The sequence below is a fragment of the Zalophus californianus genome, chromosome 15 (assembly GCF_009762305.2).
Source record: "Zalophus californianus isolate mZalCal1 chromosome 15, mZalCal1.pri.v2, whole genome shotgun sequence".
NCBI lineage: Eukaryota > Metazoa > Chordata > Mammalia > Carnivora > Otariidae > Zalophus > Zalophus californianus.
Window position 1 is genome coordinate 48,208,674 of NC_045609.1, and position 21,168 is coordinate 48,229,841.

General features: G+C 39.7%; 2 protein-coding genes across 9 annotated transcripts in view; one reads left to right on the plus strand and one right to left on the minus strand.

Moving 5' to 3' along the window:
- Positions 1 to 10,046, minus strand: part of PARG (poly(ADP-ribose) glycohydrolase) — a 128,619-nt gene extending 118,573 nt beyond the window's left edge. For 2 of the 7 annotated variants that reach the window (XM_027587241.2, XM_027587232.2), the window contains exons 1-4: positions 9,558 to 10,018; positions 2,954 to 3,020; positions 1,351 to 2,337; positions 85 to 268 (exon numbers count right to left, since the gene is read on the minus strand). In XM_027587241.2, the coding sequence (XP_027443042.1) occupies positions 85 to 268; positions 1,351 to 2,337; positions 2,954 to 3,020; positions 9,558 to 9,777 (1,458 nt within the window). In that variant the 5' untranslated portion in view covers positions 9,778 to 10,018. Of the gene's footprint in view, positions 1 to 84; positions 269 to 1,350; positions 2,338 to 2,953; positions 3,021 to 9,557 lie in introns of all 7 variants that reach the window. The other 5 variants (XR_003518632.2, XM_027587264.2, XM_027587248.2 and 2 more) reach the window with 5 other exon arrangements.
- Positions 10,047 to 10,106: 60 nt separating this feature from the next.
- The window catches only part of LOC113918682 (mitochondrial import inner membrane translocase subunit Tim23), a 30,639-nt gene continuing 19,577 nt past the window's right edge, over positions 10,107 to 21,168 (plus strand). For both annotated transcript variants that reach the window (XM_027587376.2, XM_027587385.2), the window contains exons 1-2: positions 10,107 to 10,360; positions 12,746 to 12,804. In XM_027587376.2, the coding sequence (XP_027443177.1) occupies positions 10,255 to 10,360; positions 12,746 to 12,804 (165 nt within the window). In that variant the 5' untranslated portion in view covers positions 10,107 to 10,254. The remainder of the gene's footprint in view (positions 10,361 to 12,745; positions 12,805 to 21,168) is intronic.

The following is a 21,168-nucleotide window of genomic DNA, read 5'->3' on the forward strand; positions in this document are numbered from 1 at the left end:
TGGTCTGTTTTTCACATTAGTAAGTATCATAATAAATCAAGACTTAAGAGTCTTCTCTCTTTATAGGTAAGAAGTAATACCTACCCGAATAGTTACTGTGTGATTGGCAGATGGTCTCAAGAGAGGCAGCCGGATCCCACACCTAGGCATTCTTCTCATCTCCTCAATAGGAGTTCCAAGCCATTTCTTATCTGGAGAAAGGTGAGGTGGAATGTATTTAGGTATCTTCTTTTCTGTTCTTTGATGCTTGATTTCACATTGTTCTTTTCTAAGGTCAAAACAAATGTATTCAGTCACAAACCACTTACTATTTAAGTTTTATTAGATACACAAGGAGAAAACTTACCCAGAATGTTATTGTTTAAAACGTGCCAAGGGGCACCTGGGTGGGTGGCTCAGTCAGTTAAGTGTCTGCCTTCCGCTCAGGTCATGATCCCAGGATCCTCAGGACTGAGCCTTGCCTTGGGCTCCCTGCTCAGCAGGGAGTATGCTTTTCCCTCTCCCCCTCCCCCATTCTAGCACAAGTGCATACACTCACTCTCTCTCTTACACATAAATAAAATCTTAAAAAAATTGTGCCAGGCTTGCTCTCTCTCCTTGGTATTTGCAATCAAAAGAAAAATTTATAAAACTTAGAGCAAAACTGAAGAACGTATTTTCAAGTCTGTGGAAGGAATTCCTCAACACAGAAATTACCTTCCAAAAAAACAGACCGCATAAGAATATGTACACTGCCAAATGAGTCATGGTTCATAGTATCAGCTACTTCTCAGGTTTCTAGACAACAGTTTTCAATAAAGTGAACTTACTGTGGCACATGTGATAGAAAATATCACAGAAATTATGGAGAGTAAGCTTTAAGATTCCATATGGGATAACTGTAAAAATGTAAGCTTTGTAATCAGACAGACTGGGATTTAAATCCCAGCATTACCAGCCAGAAGTTACAATATCAGTGAATTCTCTAACTCAAATTTCAGTTTTCTCATTTGCGAAGTGAGTACAATGTCACTTGCCTACCCATCAGAGCATTAGAGAAAATGCAGTATACAAAGACCTAGAAATATGGATAAACAGGGACTACTATCAACCTAGTATTTTTATATTCTGATAATCCACACAAATTTCAGAAGGAAAATTATGAAACTAAAAAAATCCAATTAACAATATTTATTTACTTCTCGTTTTCTGTTTCTGGTCTTTTTGAATCTGGGTTTAAATTTACCATAAACAAATAACAGAAACACAACTATTTCTTTGCTTCAGTGTAAACCATAATTTGGTTAAACCCCCTTACAAAGTTATAAAAGGTATTACACTATTGGAGATACTCTTTTTGAAAAAAATTACCTTTTGTCCTCTGCTTTGGGCATTCTCATGAAATGATCTGTGATTTTAGAGTCCTTTTTCCCATGTTGCTTGGAATTCCTACATTCTACATTCAAGCTAGAAGTACTTCCAGGTGGTCTGGGATTTAAATCATTCATTCCACTCCGAGTCTCTCCTCCTTCAAATTGAAAATGTAAACGAATTTCACCTCCTTTAGAAGAGGACCGCTTCCTCAATTCAGTGTCGGCTTCTCTTGCTTGGAACCTTGAAGGTTTACTTGCTGTTTGGGAGGAATTGCTATCTTCTTGCTCATCAAAACCTGGACTTGTCTCTTCATCTGCTTCTGAGTCCTGACAACTATTTTTGGAATTATCTACATCCATTGGTGACTCAGGTTCACTTTCTTTTTCAAAAGGAGGAGAATTTCCTAAACTACTCTCTTGTCTACTCAATTTGTTGGCATTTTTCAGTTCAGTACCAACATCCTCAGAGCCGATGTCTGACAAGGGACTCTCTGGCACCACATCTATCTCTTCCTGCTGACAACCTGCACAGTCTTCTACAGGATGGCAAGACTTGCTACACTTCTGGTGGCTTCTGGCTTCTCTGGCCTGCTCACCTTCTGTGGTCTGCTTTGTATTTGTAAACTTTACAGGTGTCAAAAATTGTTGGTTATCTCTACTTCCCTCACTATCTGTGTCACTGTGCTCATCATTTCCAGGCGACTGATCAACGTTAGCATTACTGAACCGCTCTGGCACCAGAGTTACTGTCGGAGGCTCACTTTCTAAAAGCCGCTCTGTATGTTTCCCTTCATTTTGCCACTTACACATAGCTGCAGTCTGATGCTGGTTCAAATACTGTGTACTTTTTTCAACAGGTGATTTATCAAGACTTAGCTGAGAAACATTTTCTAATTTTTCCATATTATGTTGATAAAAGTTATCTTTTTGTACAGAACTCATCATGGATTCTACTCTTGTATTGTTGTTTTCTTTACTATGCAAACTACAACAGAATAGAAAGAACTAATGAGACAACAGAACTTATGATACAATAAAAAGAATTTATGGTATAAAAAAATCACTTATCCAATCACATTCCCAATATCACAGCAATAATTAAACACTGGTGATTTCCTAAATACAGAGCATGCTCTTTCATGACTCCATGACTTTGCACATATGCCTATAATGTCCTTTCCCCAACTCTATGCCTGGGAAACACCTGCCCTTCCTTTAAATGTTAAACTTCACTCACCTCCTGGCAGGCCTTCCTGCAAAGGTAAAGCTAATTCTTTGTTCTATATGTTAACCACCACTGTTCTCTGTTTATACCTTTACTGTCCTATTTATCACACTATGTAATAATCATGTGTTGTTGCATCTGCCACCGGTATACTATAAGTATCTTAAAAACAGAGACTATATTCCTCTTTCATCTCTGTATGTCAAGTATATAGGACAGACCCTAGCACATGAAAGACTCTAAAAAATTATCATTTATAAACTGAAAGAATGAATATAAAGAAAAATGGGAAAGCAAGGAGAAAGAGTAGCATGAAACAAGATAAAACATTCATGTATCATGTTATTCATTTTTCTATATAGGCATGTTTCTATACCTTTCTGATTCAGTTGTCTTGATTCCTTTAGTGTCCATCCAACTGGTAATAGTCTTTTGTTTGAAAACTGTAAAAAAAAAAAAAAAAAGACACACACCAAAACAATTATGTATACGCATACCTGCCTTCAAGTATAAAATACCTATAGCAGCATTTATATATGTAAGGCATTGTGCTAGGTTCTGTGAATTAAACAGATATTAAGCACTCCTTCCACACTCAAGCAATGGGAGATAAGGCAGAAATATAAATATAAATGCATTTGGCATAGAGTAGAAAGTGACAGGCCCCTGAGAGAGCTGGTATGGCCTAAGGGATGAGAGTACAGGCTCTGAAATCAAATCACCTGGATTCAAATCCTAGTTCTCCCATTGGATTCCTATGTGTCCTTGTGAGGGATCATTTTTCTGTTTCTCAAATTACTTATTTGTAAACTTGCAAATTAACAGTACCTCTCCTGGGTTTATTATGTGGTTTAAATTAAACAACACATGCAAGGTGTTTAAGGCACAATCTGGTGCATGCTCAGTAAATGTCGATTCTTAACTACCTTTAGTATTAAAAGAGATCCTGATAAGGAATTAAGGTATTTCCTAGAAAAGACTATTTTAGGGAACTGGAGTAAGTGGGACAATCTGATAAGCAGGGCTTGAATTGTTCCTTGAAGAATAAACAGGTAGTCACATAAAAGGAAAATCATAAGCAAAGGCACCAATGCCAGGGAAATATAAAGAACTTAAAAAGAAAGCAACAGAAAATATGATTGAAAAGTCAGCTAGGACCATATCATAGAGGTTCTTGAATGACCCACAAAAAGAGGTACAAACGGGGCACCTGGGTGGCTCAGAAGGTTAAGCGTCTGCCTTTGGCTCAGGTCGTGACTCCAGGGTCCTGGGATGGAGCCCCAAGTCAGCCTCCCTGCTCAGCAGGGAGCCTGCTTCTCTCTCTCCCTCTACTGTTCTCCCTGCTCCCTGCTTGTGCTCTCTCACCCTCTCTGTCAATAAATAAATAAAATCTTTAAAAAGGGGGGGGGGGCGCCTGAGTGGCTCAGTCGTTAAGCATCTGCCTTTGGCTCATGATCCCAGGGTCCCGGGATCGAGCCCCACTTCAGGCTCCCTGCTCCGCAGGAAGCCTGCTTCTCCCTCTCCCACTCCCCCTGCTGTGTTCCCTCTCTCGCTGTGTCTCTCTCTGTCAAATAAATAAATAAAACCTTTTAACAAAAAACAACAAAAAAAAAAGAGGTACAAAAAAGTCTCAGGTCACACTCAGAGCTATAATTCCAGAAGTCAAATCTAGGAGGTGCCCAGTCATGCACGATACATACCTTGGAGGGCAAAACTGAAGGGGCAAGAAGCAAGAGTCTATTGGTAGAAACTAGCAAGGAAGCTATTGGTCTAGGTCAGTGGTTCCCAAACCATCTGAATCATCAGGGGGCTGGTAATTAATGGATCCTAGGGCCAGGCCCCAGACCTACTGAATCAATCTATGTGTGATGATGGGAGTCATGAGGGAAGCTGGTATCTGCATTTTTTTCAAAAAGTGATTTTGACAATCATCAACTAGGTTGGAGAACTAATGGCCAAGGACCAAAACTAGTCATTGTGAGAACAGAGAATAAAAGTTGAGAAAGGAGTCATCACAGACTTCACAATGATAGACATTAAAGGTGACACTAAGCTTTAAGTCTGATAGACTTGAAAGATGGTTACAGCATTAAGTAAAAATGTAGACTATAAGACAACTGGAGGGGCGCCTGGGTGGCTCAGTCAGTTAGGCATCTGCCTTTGGCTCAGGTCATGATCCCAGGGTTCTGGGATCAAGCCTCACGTGGGGCTCCCTGCTCAGCGGAGAGTCTGCTTCTCCAAGACTCCTGGGTGGCTCAGTCAGTTAAGTGTCTGCCTTTGGCTCGGGTCATGATCCCAGGGTCCTGTGAGGGAGTCCTGCATTGGCTCCTTGCTCAGCAGGGAGCCTACTTCTCCCTCTGCCTGCCGCCTACCCGCCCCCACCCCGCTGCTTGTGCTCTCTCTGACAAATGAATAAAATCTAAAAAAAAAAAAAAGAGGGCTTTGCCGCTCTTCCCTGTAAGGGGTGGAGTCTATATCCCTGACCCTTTAATTAAAAAAAAAAAAAGACGACTGGATTTAGGGGAAAATATGATTAGATTAATCGTGAACATACTAAATTTGAGATGCCAAAGAGATAACTAGATAGAAATGACCAGCAGACAATAGCAAAAGTGAATTTGTGGCTCAGCAAAGGAAGAAGCAACATAAATAAATGCAAACTACAATTTACATAATCATTAATAAGCATGTTTTCAAAATTAACTGCACTGCCTATGGACTAAATGTATATAATATCTCAGTATAAGAAAATATAAAATCTTAAACATTCTCAGCTATTCCCCAAACTGCAATGTAAGAATCTAGGCACCTAAGTCACAGACTCATTCTTATTTGTTTATGTCACCTCAAACACCTTAACATGAGCAAAACAGATGCTGTCCCAAACATATGAAAACCAACAGCTTTATCACTGTATTTTAGTGCCCTATAATTCATTCCCTACATTCCTTACATAAAATACTAACATTCCAACTAGTAAAAAATCTTGGATCAGCATTTTAAAAATAGTTTCTATCACAAAAAGGTTATTATATTTGATTTTCTTGTTAAACACCACTATTTCAGTGATTTTATTGTTAGTACTTCTACAGAAAATCAGGCTTCAGAGAAAAAAATTAGCTTGAATCAGAAAAGGATGAACCACTTGATTCCAAGACTTTTTCTGTAGTTCCTTCTTTCTCTATTTAATTTCATTACATCAAACACAAGTGTAGAAAATCCTCAAATTACAAACCAGCAAGGAGCCAAAAATTCACTTTTTGAGTCAGTGAGGAGTTTAAAACACATTTCTCCATAAATATAGGGATAAAATGGTATGCACAGCTCTATGAGGGCAAGTCTACGAATCAAAAGACTGCCTGCAACATTATTTCCTAAGAAAGTATGAAGTGTTCTCCTGCAGCTCTGACACTGAGAATGTGTCATTTCTCCAGCTTCAAGTTTCCTACTATAATTCCTGAAGCCTGTGAACAGGATAAAGGAGGAGGAGCAAGAGCTGAGGAACCAGTATTTCCTGATAATAAAACATTCCTCAGTCCTTCTGAGAGCCCTACTTCTCTTTCCAATACCACTACTTCTGGCTTTCAAAGGTTTCTTTTGCAACATGCCACAGGACTGCTTCAGAATTTTACCCCCTTATTCCTGAAATAAGCATAAAATTATGCTTCCCACATTATATGGTAATTTCTTTCTTTTTACTAGAAATAATTCCAGGAAACAAAACGGAGGGCAGTGGGAGGTGATGAAAACGATACAAGATCTGGAGTCAAACAAGATCTTGGACTGAGATCTTTGCTCAGTCGCTTACTAGTACTTCACTTCGTTGAGCTCCTATTTCCTCACCTATAAAATAGGGTTAGCAGTAAATATCTACTTCAAGGCTTATGTAGATCAATGAGAGAAAATACTAAGTGTCCAGTCTTCACAAAGCAGAAATTCAACAAACGTCTTCTCTCCCAACACTTCCACCCAATCTCTTTTTCACTGAGATCAGTAGTTCTCCAACTTTATTCTGATTTCACACCATTCACACTTAATCTCATTAGTTAACATCACTCAGTAACCAGTGTATTTCAATGTTCAATGAGCAAATCAATTAGATGCTGCTGACACAAGCAAAAGACACAAAATGCTTTGAAATTCACCTGCATTTCAAAGGAACACCCCACCTCCACACAAAGTCCCCTTCCTCCAGCACCAGCAAGATAAGGTATGAGAAGGAAGGATACGGTGAGACAAAAGAGTGATGGACAGTGGGAGTTTTGAGAGGAAAGAGGTCTGAAGTTGATTCTGACAGCACTGAGGCTGAAGGAATGACATGGAGGAAGGGGGATAAAACGGCTCCAACTCCCCCCCACCCCACCCCCGACCCCAAACACCACCACCCACCACTGACCTACACTTAGACCATGCCTGGAGCAGGAAGAGAAACTCTAGGTAGTTATAAAAGGCAGAAAAGAGGAGCTCCCATCAGAAGGTGAATAGCACCCTGAGTTCTGCCTACATGCAGATTTCAACCAATATAAGAAATATGCCCAGGTAAGTAAATAACACAAAATTTAAAGATGTTGAATGAATATCCATTTCCTTCTCACCTACTTTCCTAAAATAACTATATACTAAAATTTTAAATACCAAGTTCCTAAAAGACTTACAAATTTGAAACAATAGTTTTTGTTTAGACTTTGCACATTTTGTTTATTGGTGTCCTGTGCCCGGTATACAAAAACATTTATACACATAAAGTACAGCCCAAGTATTAATTTGGTTCCTCTCCTGCAGAAATCTGCAGAAAATAAGAAGATCCAACCATGAGGACTGCCCCCCTCCACTTGCAACTAACTCTTCCACCTTTATATGCAAATAAAGTTAATGGGCCCACAAATTAGGTTCTCGCAGAAGTCTGACACAGTACTTGGAGGTCACCTCAGTTGTCCCTCTCTTCCACTCTCCTTCACCAAGTTCTCTGTAATCTATGGCCTAAACCTGAAATCCATTACTTCCTCTTCATCTTCAAAACAGCACCAATATCAAAGAACAGATACACCACTTTTTGGACAACTGCATTTGTTTCTGGCAACTGGTCTCCTTGTCTAGTCTTGACTTTCTCTAACCCAGTGTTATATAAAGGACTAACTTTTTTTAGTGAAATACAGACAATGTAAAAATGTGTCATACATAATAGGTATTATTCCATGAAACATGTTTGTAATAAATATGGCATATTTACCGAGGTCATAGATTTCTTACTCCATGTACCAACCGAAATTTATACAGTGGACTGCAATCAGAGAAGTCCAAAGGCCACAAGCCATCTTTTCTAAAATATTAACCAAATGTTATCTCCCTTTTTAAAAGCTTTCAGTGGCTCCCCATTAACCACAGAATAAAGTCCAAACTCCTTGAAATGGCACTAGAATTTGTCCATAAGTTCTGCCCTTCTTCCTGGCCTCAAGTCCTGTCACTCCTGTCATTTTATGCTCCAGTCCTACCACCTTTGCACATGCCATTCCCTCTGCATATTTAATTCTTTCTCTCCTTTATCTATACAGCAAATCCTGCTCATCCTTCAATATTTAGTTGAGGTCTACTCCCCACTGCCTCTAAGTCCTGAGAGAACTAAGTTTACACCATTAACCCAAAGACTGTCTGACCTCTGGCCAGCCTCTTACACTGTTGACAAATGCATCCTCTTTGAAATGTTCTCTTTCTTGCATGACACAACAAAAGCCAGGCTTTCATTCTACTCTTCTGGCTGCTTCTCTTCAGTCTACTCTTAGATGATGGTGTTCCTAAAGTTTCTGTCCTAGGTCACCTTTCTCTACATGCTTTATGTGATCTAATCTACTTCCATAACATTGATTATCATGTTTATGCCAAAAGTCCCCAAATCTGTATTTCCAGCACAAATTTATTTCTTATGAGGTACAAACCCACAGATCTCATTCTCTCTGAATCCATCCACTTCTCTCCTTCCCTGCTGTCCACAACCAAGTATAAACCATTATTATCGCCCACCTAGACTAACTCCTCTAGTCTTGGGCATGCACTTCCCCTCCCTTTCAATCCATTCTTCATTTTCTACACACCAGCCAGAGACCTTAAAAAAAAAAAAAGATGTGTGTCCATGCACATATATATAAAGTCACTTCCCTACTGAAAATGCATTAAAAGATTCTCATTGCCCTTAGAGGTAAAGTTCAAAACCCTCAGCACTGCCCATATTTCCAGTATGATCTGATCTTTGCCTATCTCCCTGCAGCCCCATCTCTCATTACTGTCTCCTGTTGACAGTATGCACCAGCTGCACTTCAGGAACACTTCCTTACTCTTTTCTATCTAACTCTTCATCCTTTTTCAGTCCTTAAAATAAGCACCTCATCTTCTGGGAGATTATCTTTGATCCCACAGACTGGATTCAGACTCCTGACTCCTACCATAATGATGTATGTCCTTCACCTGTAAGCATGTGGACTTTCGTAATTATCTCTCCTGATAGATTTTGGGATCTGAAGACAGAGCCCAAGTTACTCTTGTTCAACACTGTATGCCAGAAACAAGCACAATGCCAGCTAATACTAACAGCTCTGCACCCCCAGGATGCAGAATCCGAACCAAGAGAAGTTGTGAACTTCTTTGTACCTTTCTTTTTCACCTAAAGGCTGAAGCTTCATATACACAATTAGACTTCCTTAACAACTAATGCAACTTCTCAAACCCGAGGAAAGCAAACAGGTGGAGTCTACTGCCATTTTCCACCTTGTGAGTGACTGCTCATCAGGGTTTCTCACACCACCAATCCCAACGGGGAAAATGAGGCCGCATTCCCCTACCAGTGGCCTTACTGGCTCAGCAAGAGGGCCCGAGAGTGGTGCACACAAGACCAGAAAGGGGTGGATGGAGTCCCTGGGTCCCCAGGCAGAGACCAAGAAGAGGTCTGGGCCAAAGCGAAGGACAAAGATCTTTATTTCCCCACGTACCAAGCGAGGTGGAGCTGCCTCTGTGCGGTCCCGCCCGCCCCGGGACGCAGCCTGACGAGGACGGTGGGACCCTGAACTGCACGGGAGCGTCCTTGGACTCGAGGACGCGCCTCTGCCTGCCGGGGAAGCTCCGGGCGTCCGAGGCGGCCAGCGGAGAAGTTGCAGCGGCGCCCCAGCGGGGTCGCTTGGTGCAGGGCTCACAGCCGGGGCCCGCACTCATGCTTGGGACCCGCAGCGCAGAGTCCCCGGGCCGGCCCGGGCGGAGAGCCTCATTCACTAACCCTGAGAGGGACGGACTGCGCCTCCTCCTCGGCGCCTCCAGGCACCATTCCCTCTCTGCCACTGCCTGTTTCTGCAGTTGCTGCTCCGCCGGCCTCCCGAGCCAAGCCCTAACCAGTCGCCTGCCTTCCCTCTTCCACAGGCACCCCCACCTGCCTCAGGATGCGCCGCTTTGATTCTGGCTTGGTTCACTTTCCCACCACCGGAAGGCTGCCGTCAGCCGCTTCCGGTTTCCGAGACGTATAATGTCGTAAAGCGGAAGTGCAAGGATTAGCGGGTACCGGCTCCCGGAAGGTCACCGTGAGAAGGAGGCCTTGGTTACGCGGGTCTCCCCGCGTTTTCTGGGGAGCAACGGCGGAGCCGACGAACCCGGCCTGAGGCGGCGGTGAGAAGCAGACGGGCAGTTTGCTGTGACACCATGGAGAGCGGCGGGGGAAGCGGGAACAAAACCACAGGGGGGTTGGCCGGCTTTTTCGGAGCCGGCGGGGCAGGTTACTCGCACGCGGATTTGGCCGGCGTCCCGCGTAAGTATCGGGCCTACCTTGTGAACATTTCTCAGTGGTTCTTGCGACTCCGCCAGACGTGTAGTATGTACTGTCCTTTTTTTTGGCTGGCGTTCACAATCTTCGGTACCAGTGGTTGGCATAGTGTGTTTGCGCTGCCGCTCTTTCAAGATTGAACGAGTTTTTGAAGTCATGGATCCCCGAGAAGTTCTGTCCGAGTGACCTGGGCTCGGGATGTTGGCATGTTTTCTTCTCTTTATATACGAGCTTAGTGCCTTATATTTTCTCCCACACATTCCTTGTGAGTTGGGCTGTGTGCTTGACTTTAAATTAAGAGGAGAGCCTAGCTCTGCAAGTAAATACATTCCAAATAGCCTGTAAATAACTTTTAAGCACAAAGTCACGTGTTTCGAAACCGCAATGTAGCCGTCAGGGCAAAACATTTAATATTGAAGATAGGCAAGAAAGAAATTTGAGTCGGGCCAGCGGAGGAGCTGAGAAGTGAACTGCACTTTAAAGGCCATTTATGGACTTGAAAAAAGAAGCCGGGTAAGACTTTTCGGAAAGGAAACATACAAGATCAAAAGTGCAGAAGCATGTATACCCTGCCTGTGCCCTCTCAATCCTGTGAATATGTCTTCCAGATGTTTGGGACTTTGTGGGTATTCAACTGGATGAATAGAACTTGGTCTTCTCCAGGTCTTTTGTGCTCAAGAACAAAACTGCCCTAGTGTCACTTCTGTCAAAACTGAATCTGGAACACATCTTACGTATAAGTCTTCTGAGGTCTGAGTTTTGGAGCACAAACGGCACTGCCTTAATGTGACAAAGCATTGTTACATTAATTTGATTAAGATTTTAAGGTAAATTGAGAGGTCTAGGGTGAACACCATTCACTTAGCACCTGGAATGGGCCAACGACTTTTCTGTGGGCAGGACTACCAGTGATTAAAAGAGATGATTGTTGCTTTCATGGAGTTTACATCCTATTGAAGTGAGCCAAGTAACACAAACAAATTTCAGTTAATGATAAGCGTATGTAAAGGCATCAAAACAGGATCGAGAGATGGCGATGGGAGCAGAGCGCCTTTTTAGAATAGGTCAGGGAAAGCAGCTAGAGGGTGTTGACATTTGAGCTGTGACCTGAATACAATACAAATGCGGGGACGGGGACACACGGAGGTATACAAGAAAAAATGGTTAGTCCAAATGCCCTGGTCGGGGAAGGGGGGGACTTGACATGTTTAAAGAAAGGCTGATGGGCCAGTGTGTCTACAAAGTTGCCAGGGAGTTGGAGCGGTAGGAGATAATGAGATCAGGAGAGCAAGTAATGGCCACTAATGCAGTGTTTTATAAGCCATGGTAAGGAGTTTGGATTTGATTACAAGTGTGAATGGAAGCCATTAGGGCTGATTTCCTTTGCCTAAAAAAAATCATTTTAGTTACTATATAGGAAGTGAGTTGAACAGACTAGAGCAAATTAAGGAGTCCATTTAGGTAGGAGATTGTTACTGTAGTCTAGGTGAGATTTAATGGTTGGACTAAGATGGTAGCAATAAGGATGGTGGTAAGTAACAGTTCAAGATGAATATTGAATATAGAATTAATAGGACTTTCAATTGATGAAAGGATTAGAGTCAGTAGCAATAAGGATTGTGGTAAGTAACAGTTCAAGATGAATATTGAATATAGAATTAATAGGACTTTCAGTTGATGAAAGGACTAGAGTCATGGGTATTTCATAGATTGTGAGCAATCAGAGGATTCAAGGATTAAATTTAGAATGTGAGAAAGTTGATTTTCCCTGGTAGATTTTCTTCCATTGTCAAAGTTAGTGGGATTCAAGTCTGGCTCTCTGAGAGTTTCTGTTTTCTTTTGTCCTGACCCCCATTCCTTTGGTGATGACCCAAGAATGATCTAACCTGCCACAGCAAATCACCTTTGTCAGCAATTGTCAATACTAAGATTTGAAGGAACTGCCTAAAAATGTTTATATATAACGCATAACCCGGACACTGTTTTTCCCATGGAATTCATTGGTCTCTTGTCAATCTTATTTTTGCAGTTTGTATAGATGTCAAGCATCCTTGTAGCAAAGTAGAGGAAATCAGCTTTATAATTGACTTGGACTGTGCTTCCTTCTACTTTGATTATTTGATCCACGTTATTGCCAATATCTTCTTGGTATGAGAGCCTGAGCCACTAGTGCAGGACCTGGTTTCAGGTTCAGGACTTCAGGAGGAGACAGCCCCAAAATTGCCAGACAGGATAAGCGTAGAAAAGGAGAAAATCTCATCTATTCAGTGAGCCTGTAAATCAAAATTGGAAAACACCCGAAACAGTGTAGTTAACACTAAATGAAATAATTTTTTATAATTTCATCACAATGTGATGTTCTCTCTCTAGTGACTGGTATGAACCCTCTGTCTCCGTATTTAAATGTGGATCCACGATATCTTGTTCAGGTAAGATTAGGACTAGTCCTTTTATGAATTTTTTAGTTTGGTGATTTATCTTACCACTTTAAAAAAAAATCCAGGTTCTTATGCTGACTAGATCTATGATACATATTTCTGGAGGCACCAACTCTGGTCTCCATTCACCCTTTTTCTTTTCTCAGAAACTTTGGGGATTTGACTTGTACCTCCCTGATGCTAATTAATTAATTCCCTTTAAAGAGTTTTTGGGGTTTGAGGTGGCTATTTTTTCTTTCCTATTTAAATTGTGAAATATTTTAGCATAAAATTTACTTCTTACCCATTTTTAAGAGTACTGTCCAGTGGTATTAACTACATTTATAATATTGTGTAACAATTACCACCTACCATATCCATAACTCATTTCATTATGTAAAACAAACTATACCCATTAAAAAATAACTTCATTCCACCCACCCATCTCATGGCAACCACCCTTCTGCTTTCTGTCTCTGGTTTTGATACTCTAAGTACCTCAAATAAGTAGAATCATAGTATTTTTTGTGTGTGATTGGCTTATTTCATTTAACATAATATTCTCAAGTTTCATCTACATTATAGCATGGATCAGAATTTCCTTTCTTTTAAGGCTGAATAATATTCCATTCTGCTTATCCATTCATCTGTCCCTGGACACTTGGATTGCTTTCATATTTTAGTTATTGGGAATAGTGTTGCTATGAACGATAGTGTAAAATGTCTCTTCCTGAGCCTCCTTTTAATTCTTTTACTTATATTTCCAGAAGTGAAATTACTGAATCATATGGAAATTTTATTACTAATTTTCTGAGGAACTGCTGTGCTGTGTTCCATAGCACTGTACCATTTTACATTCCCAAGAACTGCACAAGGCTTGAAATTTCTCCACATCCTCACCAACACTTGTTATTTTCTGGGGGTTTTTGATCATAGCTATTCTAATGGGTATGAGATAGTGCTCCTTGTGGGTTTTTTTTTTTTTTAATATTTTATTTATTTATTTGACAGAGAGGGAACACAAGCAGAGGGAGTGGGAGGGGAGAAGCAGGCTTCCTGCTGAGCAGGGAGCCCGATGTGGGGCTCAATCCCAAGACCCTGTGATCATGACCTGAGCCAAAGCAGATGCTTAACGACTGAGCCACCCAGGCGCCCCAATTCCTTGTGGTTTTGAGTTCCATTTTCCTAATCATTAGTGATATTGAGCATCTTTTCATGTGCTTATTGCCTATTTCTATACTCTTGGAGAAATGTTTATTTAAGTCCTTTGTCCATTTTTGAATTTGGTCTTTGTTGTTGAATTTAAGTTTTATATATATTCTGAATATTAACCCCTTATCAGATAACATGATTTGCAAATATTTTCTCACATTCTGTGGGTTGCCTTTTTACTATGCTGATATTGTCTTTTGAGGCACAATATTTTTAAATTTTCACAAAGGCCAGTTTTTAAATTTTTTTCTTTTGTTGCCTGTGCTTTTGGTGTCAAATCTAAGAAGTCATTGCCAAATCCAATGTCATGCTTTTCTCCCATGTTTTCTTCCAAGAGTTTTATGGTTTTAGGTCTTACACTTAGGTCAGATCCATTTAATTTTTGTATTAGGTGTTTAATTTTTTATTAGGTGTTAGATAAGGATCCAGTTTTACTTGTTCATGTGGATATCCAATTTTCAGAGCATCATTTGTTAAAAAGAGTGTCTTTTTCTCATGGAATGGTCTTGGCAGTCTTGTTCAAAATCATTTGACCATATATGTGAGGGTTTATTTCCAGGTTCTCTATTCTGTTTCATTGGTCTATTTGTCTTTGTGTCAGTATCACACTTTTTTGATTCGAGTAGCCTTGTAGTAAGTTTTGAAATCAGGAAATGTGATTATTCTTTTTCTTTTTTTTTTTTTTAATTTATTTGTCAGAGAGAGAGCACAAGCAGGGGGAGCAGCAGCAGAGCAGGCAGAGGGAGAAGCAGGCTCCCCGCAGATCAGGGGGAGCCCAATAGGGGACTCGATCCCAGGACCCTGGGATCATGACCTGAGCCAAAGGCAGACGCTTAACCAACTGAGCCACCCAGGCACCCCCAAAACATGGTATTTTGATAGGGATTGCATTGAATCTGTAGATTCTTTTGGATAGTATTGACAACTTAACAGTATTAAGTCTTCCAACCCACAGACATGGGATATGTTTCCATTTTTTCAAATCTTTAATTGCATTTAAGAGGTTTTATGGTTTTGTGTAAGACTTTTACCTCATTGGTTAAGTTTGTTCCTAAGTAGTAGTCTTTTTTTATTTAAAGATTTATTTATTTATTTATTTATTTATTTATTTATTTATTTATTTGACAGAGCGGGGAGGGGGAGAGAGAGCACACAAGCAGGGGGAATGGCAGGCAGAGGGAAAGGGAGAGGGAGAAGCAGATTCCCCCCCAGAGCAAGGAGCCCAGTGCGCAAGGAGCTCCATCCCAGCAGGACCCTGGGATCATGACCTGAGCCAAAGGCAGATGCTTAACCAACTAAGCCACCCAGGCGCCCCTGTTCTTTTTGATGTTATTATAAATGGAATTGCTTTTGTGATTTCTTTTTCAAATTGTTCATTATTAGAATGTGGAAATCCTTTTTTGTGTGTGTTGACTTTGTATCCTGCTACTTTGCTGAATTTATTAGATCTAATAAGTTTCTTTGTGTAATATTAGTAGGATTTTCTACATATAAGATTTTATCTGCAAAGAAAGAAAATTTAGCTTCTTCCTTTCCAATTTGGATACCTTTTATTTCTTCTTGCCTAATTGCTTTAGCTAGAACATGCAGTACAAGTATCCCCCGCTTTTTGAAAGTTCACATTGTTCCACTTCACTTTTATGAGAGATCTACATTATGTTGGTCTGTATATAGTACCTGTTTATGCTGAAAAAAGAAATCAGAAGAGGACTTCTGCTTTTACCGAAAAAGCAAAAAGCAAAAATAGTGTTCAGCATTTGTTTTGCAGTGAGCTGTTATAGTGGCACCACCGAGCTCCTTCCTGGGGATCTACACTCTGCATCTCAGCATCAAGCCATTGCAGCCTTGAACTGTGTCTGTGAGCATCTGTGCTTTATCTTGATTTATTTTGTGTGTCTGATAGCAAGCTGTGTCCTAAGGTATCAGAAAGGCCTGAGAGAGGTTATCTTTGGGTCTAGGAATACTCAAAACATTTTTCCATGTAAGGTGATAATTGCTTCTTTGCTTTATGACATTTTGACTTACAGGAGGTTTCATAGCAATGTTCTACTTAGAGATATCAGGGGAGGCTTGTACTGTGTTGAAAGAAAAGTGGCAGAAATGGGCATCTTTGCCTTTTCCTGATTCTGGAGGGAAAGCTTTTATCTTTTACCTTTTAATATAATGTTCACTGTAGGTTTTTCGTATATGGCTTTTATTATGTTGAGGTAGTTTCCTTCTATTCCTAGTTTGTTGAATTCTTTTTATCGTAAAAGTATGTTGGATTTTGTGAAAGGTTTTTTATTGCAGTAGTTGAGGTGATCATCTGGGAGTTTTTTTCCCTTCTTTCTTTTAATGTGGTGTATTATGTTGATCAGTTTTCATATATTGGACCATCCTTCATTACAGGAATAAATTCCACTTGGTCATGGTGTGTAATCCTTTTAATATGTTGCTGAATTTGGTTTCCTAGTATTTTGCTGAGGATTTTGCATCAGTGTTCATAGGGATATTGGTCTGTAGTTTTCTTGTAGTGTCTTTGTCTGGCTTTGGTATGAGGGTAATCCTGGCCTTATACCAAATATTACCTCCACTTCAATTTTTTGGAAAAGTTGGAAAAGAATTGGTGCTAGTTCTTTAAATGTTTGGTAAACTTCACCAGTGAAGTCATTAGGTCCAGGGCTTTTCTTGGTTGTGACTTTTTTTTTTGGAGACAGAGAGAACTCGGGGTTGAGGGGGAGGGGCAGAGGAAGAAGGAGAGTGAGAATCTTAAGCAGGCTCCATGCCTAGCACAGAGCCCAGTGAGGGCCTTGATCTCACAACCCTGAAATCATGACCTGAGCTGAAATCAAAAGTTGGACCCTTAACCACCTGAGTCACCCAGGTGTCCCTGGTGTGACATTTTTTGTTCCTGATTTCAATCTTCTTACCAGTTCAGTTACAAGTCTATTCGGATTTTATGTTTCTTGGTGAGTTTTATGTCTCTAGGAATTTGTCTATTTCATCAAGGTTATCCAATTTGTTGGCATGCAGTTTTTCATAGTACTTTCTTATTTTTTCTTTTTCTAGTTCCTTAAGGTGCAAAATTAGGTTGCTTATTTGAGATTTTTCTGATATTTTTAATAAATGCTCTGAATTTTCCCCTTAGCACCACTTTCACTGGATCTCGTAAGTTTTGATATGTTGTATTTTCTTTTTTATTCATCTCAAGTATTTTCTAATTTCCCTTTTGATTTCTTTTTTGATCTATTGGTGGCTTATGGGTATATTGTTTAATTTCAATGAATTTGTGAACTTTTCAATTTATTTCTGTACTGATTTCTAACTGATATTGTTGTGGTTGGAGAAGATACTCTGTATGGTATCTTTTAAAACCCATTGAGACTTAATTTGTGTTCTAATATATGATCTGTCCTGGAAAATGTCCCACATGCACTTGAGAAAAATGTCTATGCTATTATATTATTGTTAGAGTGTTTTGTATATGTCTGTTCGATCTGTTTGCTCTTTGATTTATTGTGTTAAGTCCTCATATTTCCTTATTATCTTCTGTCTGGTTATGATGATTATTATCCAATATTGAGAATAGAGTATTGAAGTCTCCACTTACTACTGTAGAAATTCCACTGTTTTATACTTAATGTATTTTAATGGTCAGTTACTAGGTGTGTAAATGTTTATAATTGAATCTTTTTGTTGTATTGGAACTTTACTAATATTCTCTGTCTTTCGTAACCTTTTTTTGATTTAAAGTCTGTATTTTCTGATATTAGTATGGCCACCCTGCTATCTTTTGGTTTTTATTTGCATGGAATATCTTTTTCTCTTTCACTTCACTTTGAATCTTTTTGTCTTTGGAATTAAAGTAAACTCCAGTGTAGTTGGATCCTTTATTGTGCCAATCTTACGTCTTTTGTTTAAGAGTTTGATCCATTTATATTTAAAGTGATTACTGATAAAGAGGGATTGTCTGTCATTTTGCTGTTTGTTTTTTATGTCTTCTAGCTTTTTTGTGCTTCATTTCTTGCGTTACTGTCTTTTGTGTTTACTTGATTTATTTTTTGCAGTGAAATTTTAAATTTCTCATTTCCTTTTGTATATGTTCTTTAGCTGTATTCTTTGTAGTTACCCATGGGGATTTAACATCCTCAAATTTAACACCTAAAATTATAAATCTAGTTTCAATTTTTACCAATTTAACGTCAATAACATGCAAAAACACTACTACTTCTTTAACAGGTGTATACTCCTCTCGGTTGTTAATGTCAGAAATTTACATCTTTAGGGACACCTGGGTGGCTCAGTCCTAAGTGTCTGCCTTCAACTCAGGTCATAATCCCAGGGTCCTGGGATCAAGTACTGCTCCTTGTTCAGCAAGGACCCCTGCTTCTCTGTCTGTCTGCCACTCACCCTGCTTGTGCTCTCTCTCTCTCTCTCTGACAAATAAATAAAATCTTTTAAAATTAAAAACAAAAATGGGTAAAGGATTTGAATAGATGTTTCTCCAAAAAGATACATAAATGTTCAATAATCACATAAAAGATATTTAACGTTACTTATAGGGAAATGCAAATCACAAAACCGAAGTGAGATACCACTTCACCCCTGCTATAGGTATAATCAGAAACGTGCAATAACTGATGTTGGTGAGGATGTGGAGAAACTGGACCTTCATGCACTGCTGGTGGAAATGTAAATTGAAACAGCTGCTTTGGAAATAGTCTGACAGTTTCTCAAAATATTAAGACTAGAGTTACCATTTGACCAAGTAATTCTACTCAGTAGATACATACCCAAGAGAATTGGACAATTTGTCAAAATATCAAAAATAGAGTTACCATATGACCCAGTAATCTACTCATAGACATATACCGAAGAGAATTGGAAACGTATGTCCACACAACAAATTGTGCGTGAATGCTCTTATCAGGTTTATTCTAAATAGCCAAAAAGTAGACACAACCCATCCATCAGGTTAAGAATAAACAAAATGTAGCATCTCCATGCAATGAGATATTTAGCAGTAAAAAAAGGAAGAAGTAATGATACATGCTGGAACATGGATGAACCTTGTAAACTTATTACATGAAAGAAGCCAGTCATAAAAGACCATATATGGTATGATTCTATTTACATAAAGTGTCCAGAATTGACAAATAGAAAGAGACAGAAAGCAGATTGATTAGTAGTTGCCCAGGGTAGGAGAGAAATGGAGAATGACTGCTAACAGGTATGGGGTTCTTTTTGGGGTAGTGAAAATGCTCTAAAAATGATTATAGTCTTCATTGTACGATACCTGAATATGCTAAAAACCATTGAATTGTACACTTTAAATAGGTGAATTATATGGTATGTGAATTACATATCAGTAAATTGGGTGGGTTTTGGGTTTTTTAAGAGTAGTGGTTGGGACTTTTTTTTCGAGTTGAATCACTAGCAATAATTGACTACCTGCATTTCTTGTTGAGTGTGTTTCAATAGAAGCAGTTGGATTAGGACTTGTTTAAAATTTGTTTTTGCAGGAAATGTTTGTCAGATATCTGCATTGTATGTTTATTGATTTTATTTCAAAAGTACCTCTCTCAGTATTTTACTCAAAATTTCAAAACTAATCACATGTGTTTTAATTGAATGTTGAATTTAGGCTTAAAGGTTGTACTGTAGCTCCATTTAAAATACATAACATCCTGGGACGCCTGGGTGGCTCAGTCGTTAAGCATCTGCCTTCGGCCCAGGTCACGATCCCAGGGTCCTGGGATCAAGCCCCGCATCGGGCTCCCTGCTCACAGGAAGCTTGCTTCTCCCTCTCCCACTCCCCCTGCTTGTGTTCCCTCTCTCTGTCAAACAAATAAATAAAATCTTTAAAAAAAAAAAAATACATAACATCTAGGGGCGCCTGGGTGGCTCAGTCGTTTAGCGTCTGCCTTTGGCTCAGGTCATGATCCCAGGGTCCTGGGATCAAGCCCCGCATCGGGCTCCCTGCTCCTCGCCCCTCTCCCACTCCCCCTGCTTGTGTTCCCTCTCTCACTATGTCTCTCTCTGTCAAATAAATAAATAAAATCTTTTAAAAAGAAAATACATAACATCTTGACCCTGCAGTGCTAGGTGGGGCTTGGTAAGGTTAGACATCAAAGAAAATTCTGCATTTTTAAAAAATTAGGATTCTTGCTTAATCACAAACATTTGTAGTGACCTTTTCCATTCAAATGCAAAAGGGACTTTAGAATTGAAAAGGTTTTCTCGGGGTGCCTGGGTGGCTCAGTCGTTGAGCGGCTGCCTCGGCTCAGGTCATGATCCCAGGATTCCTGGATCGAGCCCCGAGCCCCGCGGGAAGCCTGATTCTCCCTCTCCCACTCCCCCTGCTTGTGTTCCCTCTCTCGCTGTGTCTCTCTTTCTGTCAAATAAATAAATAAATAAAAATCTTAAAAAAAAAAAAAGAAAAGGTTTTCTCATCTCATTGTTATAAAAACCATGGAAAGCCTAAATTTAAAGACTACCTTAATTAAAGTTGAATTTTGTGGAACATTTTTCCATACTTTTGAAGGAGAGAGACATCTTAAATACTACCTGTGAACTTACCATATACTGATTTTTGTCAACAACTTTTATCTGAGGCACTATTTGTGGTTTCTCTTACTATTGCTCTGCGTTGTCACTACTTTTGCATCCTCGTTGATACATTAAAAATTATATTAAGTAAATAATCTTCCACTTTTTAGGCCAGATGAACATCCAGTATAAAAACAAGAAGAATTTGAATATTTCTAGCATCCAGTATCATCCAGTTGAAATATAAATATTTCACATAATCTTGGCCTTCTGACTATTGTATCAGGTACAATGGTGCCCATCCTTAGATGCATTTCTCTTCTGTAGTAGCAAACACTAGTACTGGTGATTCTTTAGTGTCCTACAGTGTCTGCAGCACAAGAACTTTTCAGTGTATCTTCCCTATATGCATGTGTAAAGATACTTCAAGATCAGCCTTATTAAGTGCTTATTTCTTGCAGTTCAAATTTGGCTTGCAGAAGTTTTTTTCTATTACATAATAAGCTGTTAATCATATATTTTTTTAAAGATTTTATTTATTTATTTGACAGACAGCTAGAGAGGGAACACAAGCAGGGGGAGTGGGAGAGAGAGAAGCAGGCTTCCTGCGGAGCAGGGAGCCCGATGTGGGGCTTG